Raw genomic sequence first — 12,811 nt, forward strand, 5'->3', positions numbered from 1 at the left:
AGATGGGGGGAGAAGCAGAGGGACAGAGACAAGCAGACTCTGAGCTGAGCGTGGGGCCCGATACGGGGCTCAATCCCACGACCCTGAGATCATGGACCTGAGCTGAATTCAAGAGTCGGAGGCTTGACCGACTGAGCCACCCAGGTGCCCCTGCACATTCTGATTTTTTATTCCAAAAATATCATCATACTGGGGTGCTTTTTATAAACTTTATCCAAAATTATTTGAAGCAAAAACAAGTATTTCCGAACAACTTTCAAAGGTTTGCCCTCAGCGGTTTGTAACTGTTTAGGGATTTGTCCTTGAAAGATATCCTCTTTGGGACAAAAAGTGGGGTTTTGGCTGTGTGCTTTCTAGATACTTAAAATGCTGAGTTTTCAGGTGTGAATTTAGGTTTTAGGGTGTGAGTAAGGTATGGAATAGGAGAAGGGCAGAGGCTCCCTTTGGCAGCACATACACTGAAGTAGATACAGATACTGAGAAGATTAGCATGGCCTGCAGAAGGAAGACACGGAAGTTCGTGAAGTATTCTCTATTAGAAACCAAACCAAACAAACAAAAAAGAGCTCAGCAGATATCATCACCTTTAAAAAGACTCATGCAGTGTGTGAGGCAGGATGTGGGGTGGGCAGTATTTGGGAATTCTCTGTTCTGTGTCCTCAATTTCTCTGTAAATCTAAAACTGTTCTCAAAATAAAGTCTATTAATTAAAAAAAAAAAGGGACACCTAGGTGGCTCAGCCGGTTAAGTGTCTGCCTTCGGCTCAGGTCATGATCCCAGGGTCCTGGAATCAAGCCCCACATCAGGCTCCCTGCTCGGCCAGGAGCCTGCTTCTCCCTCTCCCTCTGCCCTGCCCCCCTCCTTGTGATCTCTCTGTGTCAAATAAATCAAATATTAAAAAAAAAAAGCACAAACACTGGACTTGTACTAAAATTTGTGTTGCCATGTGGTTCTAATCATTAGTCATCCAGGTCATGGTGGTGGCTGACGGAGTTTACAAGTGATAGTGAAAAATACACCGGGAAACTTTCAATCCGATGTGATAGGAACAGGGGAAAGTAAAAACAGGAGGCCTGGCATGAACTCAAGTGACCCTTCTTCAACACGACCCCAGCATGTGGACATGACAGGCTGCAGTTGGCAGGCTGTGCTTGCTGCTCGAGAGAAAGCTAAAAATATAAAACACCTGTTCACGTAAGGTGATGCAGTTAACCGATCAAAGGAAACAATTGGCTAGAGAGAAAGAATTTTAATCAGTGGGTTAAAAAATGTACGTAACCGTGTTGAACATGATATATGTCATACTAAACTCTGGCTAATACATGAATTGTTTTCTCTATGTGGTAACACCTTAGCATGAGCAAACCTGATAAATCATTGACCATTCATTGCTAGAAAGCTTTGACGGAAGACTTTTTTTGAACAAAGCACACTCTCAGAATATGTTTAAAATAGAATTTGAACTCTTAAAATTGATTTGCACATAATTTTAGAGAGAATGTCTACTGGTTAAAATGTGTATCTGGGCTGTAGGTTCATGAGCACACACTTCAATTTCTGACAAAGGAAGCTTTTCTATACATCATAATAAAATTTACTTTAAAAAAAAGTAATCTAATTCATGAGGTATGTATCGTGAGGGCTTGCATGCAATGGGAGCCCCTGGTGTAGTAAGGTCAGTGCATGATGAACACACGACACAGTATACCGCAAGTGAACGAAGCTCCCAATCATACAACTCCCCTCATTACAGAATGTGTCTGACCCAAAACATGGCAGCCTATGGGTATGTGTATATGTGCAAGGATGGGTACACTGTCATGGTGGCGCGGCTTCTCTTTGTGGCAGGATATCTGTTCCTGGACCAGTTTGGCTTCCTATCTGGAACCGGCTCTTGGCTGGGATTTGCGCTTCTCTTTGGAGTGCATGACACTGTGAATCCTGGCTTCTCTGTCTGTGCAAACAAGATAAAAAGTTGAATCACTTTAGGTTGTGATTTCTAAAGTTATAGTTAGGGTTGGGGTTGGTTTTAAAAGGAGTTAGAAGTATTTGCATTTCCCCCCAAATACCAAAGTACAAAGTAGTTGATGTGGTTCCAGGGCAGAGGTGAATCAAGCATTTGCCCTAGGCCTTCAGAGAGATGAAGAAAGGTCCTTAATGGCCCTGAGTTCAACCACTGCATTTCATAAACTCTCTAGAGACATTACACAAAGAGAACTTAATCTACAAGATAGGAGACTGCCCCACTGTTTGTGACTCTGCTTATCTATGTCTGTGAGTTAAATGCCTATGTCTCTGCTAGAGAAATGCTCCGCCAGAAAATGGAGGTGGGGGTGCCTGGGTAGCTCAGTTGGTTAAGCGTCTGCCTTCGTCTGCCTTTGGCTCAGGTCATGGTTCCGGGATCCTGGGATCGAGCCCCGTGTCAGGTTCCCTGCTCAGCGGGAGTCTACTTCTCTCTCTGCCCCTCCCCCTGCTCATGCTCTCTCTCTCTTAAACAAATAAATAAAATATTAAAAAAAAAAAAAAAAAAGAAGAGGAAGAAAATGGAGGCAAACGTAAAAGCCTGGATGGCATTCACCTGCTACGTCGGGTTTAACTGAATCCCTGGTTACATGTTGCAGCCTAAGAGGTTCCAACTGTGGGATGTGGCTTGAGCAAACTGGGGACGTCCTGCAGTGAATACCTCCGAGGAGAGGGGGCAGCTTGTGGCTCACCTGCCTGTCAGGACAGAAATCCTCTTTGAATTTACCTACACCTGTCTTCCCACTGCTCTCCAGGCTCTGTGATGTCATGGTGAGTGGACTCTATCTTGCCACCCCTCCTAGAGGATTGCTGCCTTAAGGGAGGGATCATGTCTTAAAGTCCTCAAGGGGGGGCGCCTGGGTGGCTCAGTCGTTAAGCGTCTGCTTTCGGCTCGGGTCATGATCCCGGGGTCCCGGGATCGAGCCCCACATCGGGCTCCCTGCTCGGCGGGAAGCCTGCTTCTCCCTCTCCCACTCCCTCTGCTTGTGTTCCTGCTCTCGCTGTCTCTCTCTGTCAAATAAATAAAATCTTAAAAAAAAAAAAGTCCTCAAGGGGCCCCGCATCTTGTAGGGTCTCCATAAGATACGGATGGGTAAATGGGAGCACCAATCTGAGAAGTCCCGAACCTTGGGACTTGGGAATACAGCAGGGACCTCCCCTTGGGAGAACTGTCCATTCTCTCTCTAGTATACCCACGTTAGTCCAGTGGTTCTTAATCTTTTTTCGTCCCGGGCGCATGTGAGTGGCACCCTCCCATAGACTCCCCAGGGCTGACTCGACAGCTTACTAGCTGTTTCTCCACCTCTTTTTCCTCCTTCTCAGGAGAGAAAATGCAAATGCAAATGAGCAAGAGAGATGTTATTAGAGGGATAAATACTAACTCATTCTAACTTACTCTTTTAAAAAAGCAAACCATTCACAAACATTGGTATTGAATGATCTCTGGGACCTCTGGACATGAGGTACCTCACGACTGATGGCGGCACCCCAGGTTGTTGTTAACATCTCCGAGGGTTGAGAACCGCTGCATTATTCACTATCACTGTTACCTCAGCTGCTGCCACAGGCTTACAAAATAACAGCCGCCTAACAAATGTTTGCTAAAATGAAACTAAATTCTCCAGGGTAAGCTTTTTGCTCAAGGTGGGATTCCTCCCATCCTGCGGCACCTTGTGGGGCTGTGTCCCTTGGTGGTCAGGTGGCTCAGACGTTCTCCTGAGCGGAGCAAATCCTAGAAGGTAAAACTGTGGACTGTGGATCACTACCCCTCCAGATCACATCATACCCTTGAAAGCCAAATCAAATTAGTTGCTGGCATACATGTATACATCGTAGGTGAAATACCTGCATTCTCTCTGTATTCTTCGTCAGGATCAAGGAGGCCATTTTTGATGGGCCCAGGGAGGTGCCCTTGTCTCTCCCACGTAGCTGTGACGGAGATAAACGAACACGTTCTCACTAAAGTTCCCACTTGCACAAGTGTGATTACACAGAACAGACCCTGAGTGTTTTTTATTCCTGCATGTTAAGTCATTACGGTACTGTAACACAGAAAGAGAGGCAAGCCACAAATGAATAATAATTTGAAGAAAAGAAGGAAACTAATATTCATGGAGTGCCTACCATACACCAGGCACTTTACAGTTTCACATCTGTGAAACTCCCCTTGGGAGAACTGTCCATTCTCTCTCTAGTATACCCACGTTAGTCCAGTGGTTCTTAATCTTTTTTCGTCCCGGGCGCAACAATGTTTATGATGCATGTATTATTACCCAGAAACGGAGTCCCAGAGTGGTTAAGTAACTCATGAAAAATGATAGTGAGGCTGGAATTTGAACTCAAGACAGACTTGAAAGCTGTGCTCTGGCCGCCATCACACTAGACCCCAAATGACGTTCAGTGTGGGCCGTGCTCTGCGGGGGTTCTTCAGTGTAACACAGTGGGACCGCAGTATATCACTGCTAACCACAGGGTAGCATTCTGCATGAGAAGGGCCTATTACGCACCCTATCCACTAAGAGTTATCTTATATTTAAGATACTTATTTTTAAGATATTTATATCTTATTTTTAAGATACAAAACTTACTTTTAGAATTTCTTAAGTTTACTTTTTATTTTTAGTAATCTCTACACCCAGTGTGGGGCTTGAACTCATGACCCCGAGATCAAGAGTGGCATGCTCTTCTGACTGAGCCAGCCAGGTGCCCCACCAAAACTTATTTTTATACATAAAAAACCCAAAGGGGCACCTGGGTGGCTCAGTCGGTTGAGCATCCAACTCTTGATTTCAGCTCAGGTCATGACCTCAGGGTTGTGAGATCAAGCCCCACATCAGGCTCTGTGCTCAGCAGGAGGTCTGTTTGAGATTCTCTCTCTCCCTCTCCCTCTGCACCTCCCCTTGCCTCTCTCTCTCTCTTAATCTAAAATAAATAAATCTTAAAAAACCCAACCAAAGATTTTATAGCCATCCAATGCCAAAGTACTAACAAACGACTGGGCACCTTTCCTCTGTGCTTCTACTTCATCCTACTCTCTGATGTAATTCCCTGCTTCCTTGTTAAAATCCCCAGTAGACTCTAAGGTCCCTAAGGCAGAGACAGTGTTTTGTTCAATGTTGCATTCCCAGCACGCAGTAGAGGGTGTAGCATGTAGTGGTTACATAGTTCGATTTGTTGAATGCAGGGATGGACAGATGATGCAGCAGCCTGTTCTTATGTTCTAGGTATAAAATCACAAATCAATGGTTGTCAGACTTCAGTAGTGTCTAACCCAAAATATTGTCAATGTCCCCAGTAAATTTAAGGTTCCCCTGCTCCCTGTGGCACCAACAGGAGGGTAACACAGATAGAGGCCTATTGTATTCTTCGGCCTATGGAAGAGACATATTAATTGGAAAAATCAGAGAATCTGCAACAAAGAATCAAAGATGGAACAGGATAGAGAGCTCAGAAATAAACTCATGCATATAAGATCCATTAATTTTTTACAAAAGAGTCAACATATACAATGGGGAAAAGATGGTCTCTTCAATAAATGGTATTAGAAAAACTAGATATCCAGGCGCCTGGGTGGCTCAGTTGGTTAAGCGACTGCCTTCGGCTCAGGTCATGATCCTGGAGTCCCGGGATCGAGTCCCGCATCAGGTTCCCTGCTCGGCAGGGAGTCTCTTTCTCCCTCTGACCCTCCCCCCTCTCATGCTCTATCTCATTCTCTCTCTCAAATAAATAAATAAAATCTTTAAAAAAAAAAAAAGAAAAACTAGATATCCACATGCAAACCATACCCCATCTTGTACCATACACTAAAGTCAACTCAAAATGGATTAAAAATTTAAACTTAAGACCCGAAATCATAAAACTCCGAGAATAAAACATAAGGGATAAGCTCCTTGACATTGGTCTTAGCAATGATTTTTTGGATTTGACACCAAAAGCAAAAATAAACAAGCGGGACTAGATCAAACTAAAAAGCTTCTGCACAGCAAAGGAAATCATTAATAAAATCAGAAGGCTGATTTTATTTACCTGGCTGGCTCAGTTGGTAGAGCACGTGACTCTGTGAGTTCAAGCCCCATGGTGGGGGTAGAGATTACTTAAAAAAAAATTACCCTACCCCCAAAAAAACAAAATCAAAAGAAAACCTATGGAATGAGAGAAAATATCTGTAAATAATGTTATTCAGTCTTAAAAAAGAAGGAAATCTTGCCATTTGTGACAACATGGATGAACCCGGAGGGCATCATGCTGAGTGAAAGGAGGCAGAGAGAGAAAGACAAATACTGCATGGTATCACTTAAGTGTGGAACCTAAAAAAAAGATCAAATTCGTAGATACAGAGAGCAGAATGGTGGTTGCTGGGGAGTGGGGAAATAAGGAGAAGATGGCAAAAGGGTATAAACTTTCAGTTATTAAAGAAAAAAAAAGTAACTACCTGAGGTGGTAAATGTGTTAATTAACTCAGTGCTGGGAACCCTCTCACTGTGTGTAAATATATCAAATACCATGTTGTACACTTTAAATATATTACCCAAAAAAAGTTCTGATAAATTTTCTATGAATGAGTTAAAAAAAAAAAAAGGTAAGCAAAACTACTACCTCATTCAACCTTGGTTTGTCATTTCGCATCGTGGAAGAACTGGCATTCTCTGAATTTCTGAAAAAGGTAGGCTGTTTTTGCAGAGTAGAAGCAAACCCTGCCCTTTCCTAGAAGGATTGAGTGCAAAGAGAATATTTTTCAATTGATCCATTGCAATTACTCTACTCATAATTGACCCAATTCACTCAACAGTAAAATCTCCACGTCTGAAAGCATTTTCATTGTTAGGAAGCAGGGGGCATGGAGTGGGGATGACAGCTGGGAGGAGACTGGGAAGGAGCCTGGCATCCCTCTACTGGACAAGGCCGGACACCTGAGCTACCCAGCAAGCCTGGACTGGCTCCAGCCACCACTTCTCTAGTAACCACCATGATCAAAATCCATGCCAGAGTGTAGAACAGAATCGGTGGGCCAAGGCTGAGATCTGCTCAGAGATGTCCAGAGGACTCATGGAAGAGCTAAGAACTCAAAATAGCTTCCTTCTACCCCATTCCCCATTCCCTTTCTGGTTTAGAGTAAACTTTATCCCCTTGTCCTGCTCTGTCCATGGAATGCTCTTTGACCAGAGCCTTCTTACCGGGACATCTTCCGTTAACTTTAACTCCCTCATCAAATTATTTTTCTGATACTGTTCATTTCGCTGTTTCCTCGTCTGAAGTGGCTTCTTTTTTTTCTTCTTATACATCTTCTTCTTTTGATTCACCTATTCCAGAAGGCACAGAGAAAGTCGTCATTGGGGATTCCAGAGGTACATGTGGGTACATGGTACCCACATGGAGCCCTTTTCCACAGGACACTCAAGCCACAAGGGCTAACCCAGTACGTGGGCCCCATGGTGCTGACCTCCTGCTGGTTTGGGGAATAAACAGTTCAGGTACCTCCATAGCAGAATCCACTCCCCATTTAACATCCCCAAATCCCACTACTATAGGTATACTGCCAAAGGGGCAACTATACCAATAACCAAGTATCTGTGTTTCAAAATATAAAACCAGATTAGTCATGGCAATAATGTCAGGTACAGATAATACTGATCATTAGGTATGTGGTTAAAAGATTCAGTTCGGCTGGGGTGCCCAGGTAGTTCAGTCAGTTAAGCGTCTGACTCCTTTGGCTCTAGTCATGATCTCAGGGTTGTGGGACTGAGCCCCTTATTAGGCTCTGTGCTGCGTGTGGAGGAGCCTGCTTAAGATTCTCTCTCTCCTGCTCCCTCTGGCACTCCCCTCACCCCCCAACCCGCTCACCCTCTCTCTCTCTAAAAAAAAAAAAGACAAAAATTTTTTGTAAAATTTAGAAGATTCAGTTTGGCCATTACCACAAGGTGGCTTTAATAATTAAGCAAATGAAGCTCAGGGCTAATTATCCGGGGACCTATGGTGTGGTGAAGTTTATACTGATGTAAATCCAGCTGAAAAACTTATACGGTCCAATCTCATTTGGCTGGCTCCACCTGGCACAGCCTTAAGCTCAACTTATGATGGAGATATTTCTTAATGCAACTAGGAAATCATGTGCATAATGAATTATAACAAATATTTTGTTGTTTCTAAAGCTTTTATATCATCTACATAAGAAAAAGTCTGTGAACAAGATGGGGCAAAAAAATACTTAATATATGGAAATATAAAACTATCTATGACTACATGAATAAAGAAATACTTTTTAAAAACGTATGGGTCAGGGTGCCTGGATGGCTCCGTCGGTGCAGCATGCAATTCTTGATCTTGGGGTTGTGATTTCGAGCCCCATGTTGGGTGTAGAGACATAGTATAAAAATAAAGTCTTAAATAAATAAATAAGTATGGGTCATTTTTAACAACCTCTATCTCTTAAGACAGTTTTCACTTTTTTTTAAAGATTGTATTTATTGGGGCGCCTGGGTGGCTCAGTTGGTTAAGTGTCTGCCTTCGGCTCAGGTCATGATCCCAGGGTCCTGGGATTGAGCCCCATGTCAGGTTCCTTGCTCAGAGGGGAGTCTGCTTCTCCCCCTCTCTCTCTGCCCCTCTCCCCTCTCATGCTTGCTCTCTCTCTCTCAAATAAATAAAATCTTTAAAAAAGTAAGAAAAATAAAGATTGTATTTATTCATTTGACAGAGAGAGAGAGCACAAGCAGGGGGAGCGGCAGGCAGAGGGAGAGGGAGAAGCAGGCTCATCACTGAGCAGGGAGCCCAATACAGGGCTCGATCCCAGGACCCTGGGATCATGACCTGAGCCAAAGGCAGATGCTTAACGACTGAGCCACCCAAGCGCCCCTTTTCTACAGACTTTAGCTGGAACATTCCACCAAATTATCCAGGAGGGTCATATTGTCCTTAAGGCTGCTACTTCCTGGGGGTGACTGTCTATACTATCTTACCTCATGTGCTATGTTCAGTAGGTGAAGAGGGAGACCGTCTGAGAGGGAACTGTCAGAACCACTGGTGCTGTTTCCAGAAGGAAAGAGGAAAGGGAAACAGCTGTTATTAATGTCTAGGAAGGGGAACATTTACCAGACCAGCAGCATGGGATTAGGATATCCAGTCTGCTACTTGCCCCCAATGCCTGCATTTCGATGACTAAGAATTCTTGACAAGCACATTCATTCATTCATCCTGAACACGTACTGCACGCCAGGCAGTGCATCAAGCACAGAGATGAACGTGGCAGAGCCCCTGACCCCACGGAGTTTGCAATCCATGTGGCAAAATAAATACTGGCCAGGTGGGCCAAGCTGCCCTTGGCAGCGACCGTGAGAGGCTGGAAGATTCTTAGTGTGCAGCCCTGGACAAGACCAGGGGACTGTGATTTGTTTGAAAGCAGGGTTTGTTTCATTCATTTCTGTCTGGCCAGTACCAGTTCAGAGAGCAAGGATCCTACCAGGTACTCTTTAAAACTGCGTTGAATATACACATAAACATATCTGATAACAAGGATTCTGTAGGTCGGAGACCAGGAATACTACTTTCATTATCCCAATTCCTGCTTCAAAAGTTGTGGATGCGTGTCCAGACTGATATAACGTCTTCCCCCACAAATGGGCAGCCCCCCTTCCTGCAAGGGCTAGGATGAACAAGGGCTGAACGAGGGCTCAGATAATCCACCTTGCTTCTTCTATCACATCCACTGTTCAAGTGTCACATTGTCTTTTTCCCTTTTCTGGGGTGTGGCCGGCTAGAACTGGGAGCTGTGCTCTACCACATGGCCTCCATAGATAAAAAAATGTCTTAGGCACAAAACTCAGATCTCCTGGGAAAAGATGGCATTTCAAACCATTCTTTTGCTCATGCCTTTCATCCTGTTCACACTCCCCCTCCCTCCCTTTGGTGCACAATGAGGAACCCCACAGTAAGACAGCAGGAAGAAAGCCCTCTCTTCTCTGATCTAATTCCCAATTCCCTGTTCTTGAAAGGCTTTTCTAGTCTGGAGAGTAGCTTTCTTGAGGCCATTGGATAATAGTTTCTCAAGTCCCTTTCGGAGATAACGGAAGACTTTAATAAACAGGATAGGGGCGCCTGGGTGGCTCAGTTGGTTAAGCGACTGCCTTTGGCTCAGGTCATGATCCTGGAGTCCCTGGATCGAGTCCCGCATTGGGCTCCCTGCTCGGCGGGGAGTCTGCTTCTCCCTCTGACCCTCCTCCCTCTCATGCTTTCTGTCTCTCATTGTCTCTCTCGCAAATAAATAAAATCTTAAAAATAAAAAAAAAATAAAAAATAAACAGGATAAAAGCATTAGATGCAGTATGCCCCAGAAAATATTGAAGACCATGTAGGTGCACACACAGGGCACACTCAAACTTGGCTTGGACACTCACAGTCTGCTTTTCTGCGTCACGGTGGGAACGGACAGGTGGAGCCCCGTGGAGGCTTGTAACAGCCGGCTTCCTGATGCAGATGCTGGCAAACTGGTTTCAGTAATTCTTACCTCACCGTATCAGGGTACCCCTAGATACTAGAATGCAGTCTCCCTGTTTCTGAGGTGACTTCTCCTGGGCTCTATCCTAATGGGTTGACATCCAGGGGCATTTTGCTGTTGAGGCTGAAAGTGAAGCGTGGTTTGTGCAGTGGTCCCAGAGAGTTAGGCAGAGAATTCTGGGAGAGTGGAGGAGGCAACATGGTGAATGGGCATACTGCCTGGTCTGACGCTCTGATTTAAGGTTCCTAAGGAGACATTTGGGAGACTCAGAACTGCAGAACTGCTTCAGGGCCCAGATGTCGATGTGCCACTTAGAGTAGGAGGGAGACCAGCCCCTTCGCCCTGTCCACTGCGGTCTACAGCGCCACCTCTGGCCGAGGACTGCCATGTCCAGCCCAGAAACCTGACTGAGGGCAGCTGGGGCAGGCTTGAGGCACCCTGGCCAGTAGGCTGGAGTAGAAGGTGTTCTTGCACACCTGTGAGACACTCACCCACCTGGGGGCTTCCTAAAATACTTGTGGAGAGTGTGGGGCTGAGATCCTTCACACTAAATTAATTCAATAAATATGTATTGAGCTCTCCCTAAGGGCTGGGTACTGTTCTAGGTGCATGAAATACAGAGGTGAACAAAATAAAGATCTCTGACCTTGTGGAACCCACATCTTCATAGGGGAAACAGACAATACATAATAAACACAATAAAGATGTAAATGACATAGAAGGACAGAGGTGATGAAATGCTTTGGGAAAAAGGAGAGCACCTCAGAGGGACAGGGAATGAAAGGCAGGGAGGCAAAGGCTGGGGAACAAGAGGCAGTAGTACAGTAACAAGGGCAGGCCATATTGAAAACGTTGACATTTAAACAAAGACTTGAAGGAGGTGAGGGATGAGCCATGTAGATATCTAGGGGAAGAGCATTCTCGGCAGCTGGGACCGCTAGTGCAAAGGCCCTGAGGCAGAAGAGTGAGGAGGCCAGTGTAGCCATAGCGGCGTGTGAGAGGCTGAGGGTGGGGGTTATAAGGTGGCCAGATACTATAGCCTGGACTTTTTACCTCATTTTCTGGCTCCTCCTTACCTCTGTGACCTCTTAGAGCTGTGGTACCCAGCTTAGACTTGGACCTTCTCTTTACTCTAGCTGCACTTGCTCCCTTCGGATCTCATCTAGTCTTAAGGTTTATTTTTTTTATTTATTTTTTTTAAAGATTTTATTTATTTATTTGAGAGAGAGAGTGCATGCATGTGAGTGGGGAAAGGGGCAGAGGGAGAGGGAGAGAATCTCAAGCCAACTCCATGCCGAGCATGGAGCCCGATGCGGGGCTTGATCTCACAACCCTGAGATCGTGACCTGAGCTGAAACCAAGAGTCAGATGCTTAACTGACTGAGACACCCAGGTATCCCTAGTCTCTAGGTTTAAATATCATCTATCCAATGATGACTCTATTTGACCTCTCCACTGAACTCCAGACTCATATATTCAACTGCCCATCCAATATCTCCATTTAGATGTCTAATAGACATCTCAGAATGAACGTGCCTAACACTAGCCTCTGGATCTTCATCACTCCCCTAACCTTCTCCACCCCCTTGATCTTCCCCATCTCAGTAAAAGGCAACTCCATTCAACCAATTATGGACTCATTCTCTTTCTCTCATGCTCCACATCCAATCCACAAGAAAGTCCTAATGTTTGAGACTTCAAAATATACCTAGAATCCAACCAATTCATACACCCCTAACCACTACAACTACTCAGGTCTAGACCACTGTCTGTATTTACCTGTATTATTGCAAGAGCCTCCTAATGAATGTTCCTGCTTACACACCTTCCTCTCTACAATCTATTTTCCACATAGCAGCCAGGGTATTCCTACTGAAACTAAAATCCAAGTCAGAACATGACACTTCTCTCCTTAAAACCTTCCAAAGGCTTTCCACCTCCCTTGGAGTAAAAGACAAAGGCTTTACAATCGCCTAAAGGCCCTACACATACTGCCCGCCCATCTCCCTAACTTAGAAATGAGGCTGTCGGGTGCCTGGGTGGCTCAGACGGTTGGGCGTCTGCCTTCGGCTCCGGTCATGATCCCGGAGTCCTGGGATCGAGTCCCGCATCGGGCTCCCTGCTCCTTGGGAGCCTGCTTCTCCCTCTGCTTCTCTCTCTCTCTCTGTCTCTCATGAATAAATAAATAAAATCTTAAAAAAAAAAAAAAAAAATGAGGCTGTCAAAGAACAGGCACTCAATACATAGTTGTTGAAGAAATGAAATATATTTAAGTGTGCCAAGATTTATTCAATATTTTGC

General features: G+C 44.8%; 1 protein-coding gene and 1 non-coding gene across 2 annotated transcripts in view; one reads left to right on the forward strand and one right to left on the reverse strand.

Moving 5' to 3' along the window:
- Positions 1-436: 436 nt before the first annotated feature.
- LOC118016390 lies at positions 437-540 on the forward strand. The gene has a single exon (XR_004680807.1). It is a non-coding gene; the product is annotated as a U6 spliceosomal RNA (small nuclear RNA).
- Positions 541-1,194: 654 nt separating this feature from the next.
- Positions 1,195-12,811, reverse strand: part of AGBL2 (ATP/GTP binding protein like 2) — a 42,255-nt gene continuing 30,638 nt past the window's right edge. The window contains exons 14-18 of the mRNA XM_035012851.1: positions 8,976-9,042; positions 7,197-7,322; positions 6,619-6,726; positions 3,868-3,951; positions 1,195-1,954 (exon numbers count right to left, since the gene is read on the reverse strand). Of these exons, the coding sequence (XP_034868742.1) occupies positions 1,781-1,954; positions 3,868-3,951; positions 6,619-6,726; positions 7,197-7,322; positions 8,976-9,042 (559 nt within the window). The 3' untranslated portion in view covers positions 1,195-1,780. The remainder of the gene's footprint in view (positions 1,955-3,867; positions 3,952-6,618; positions 6,727-7,196; positions 7,323-8,975; positions 9,043-12,811) is intronic.

This window comes from Mirounga leonina, unplaced genomic scaffold (genome assembly GCF_011800145.1).
Source record: "Mirounga leonina isolate KUSES-001 unplaced genomic scaffold, KU_Mleo_1.0 Mir_166, whole genome shotgun sequence".
In the NCBI taxonomy this organism is placed as follows: Eukaryota; Metazoa; Chordata; class Mammalia; order Carnivora; family Phocidae; genus Mirounga; species Mirounga leonina.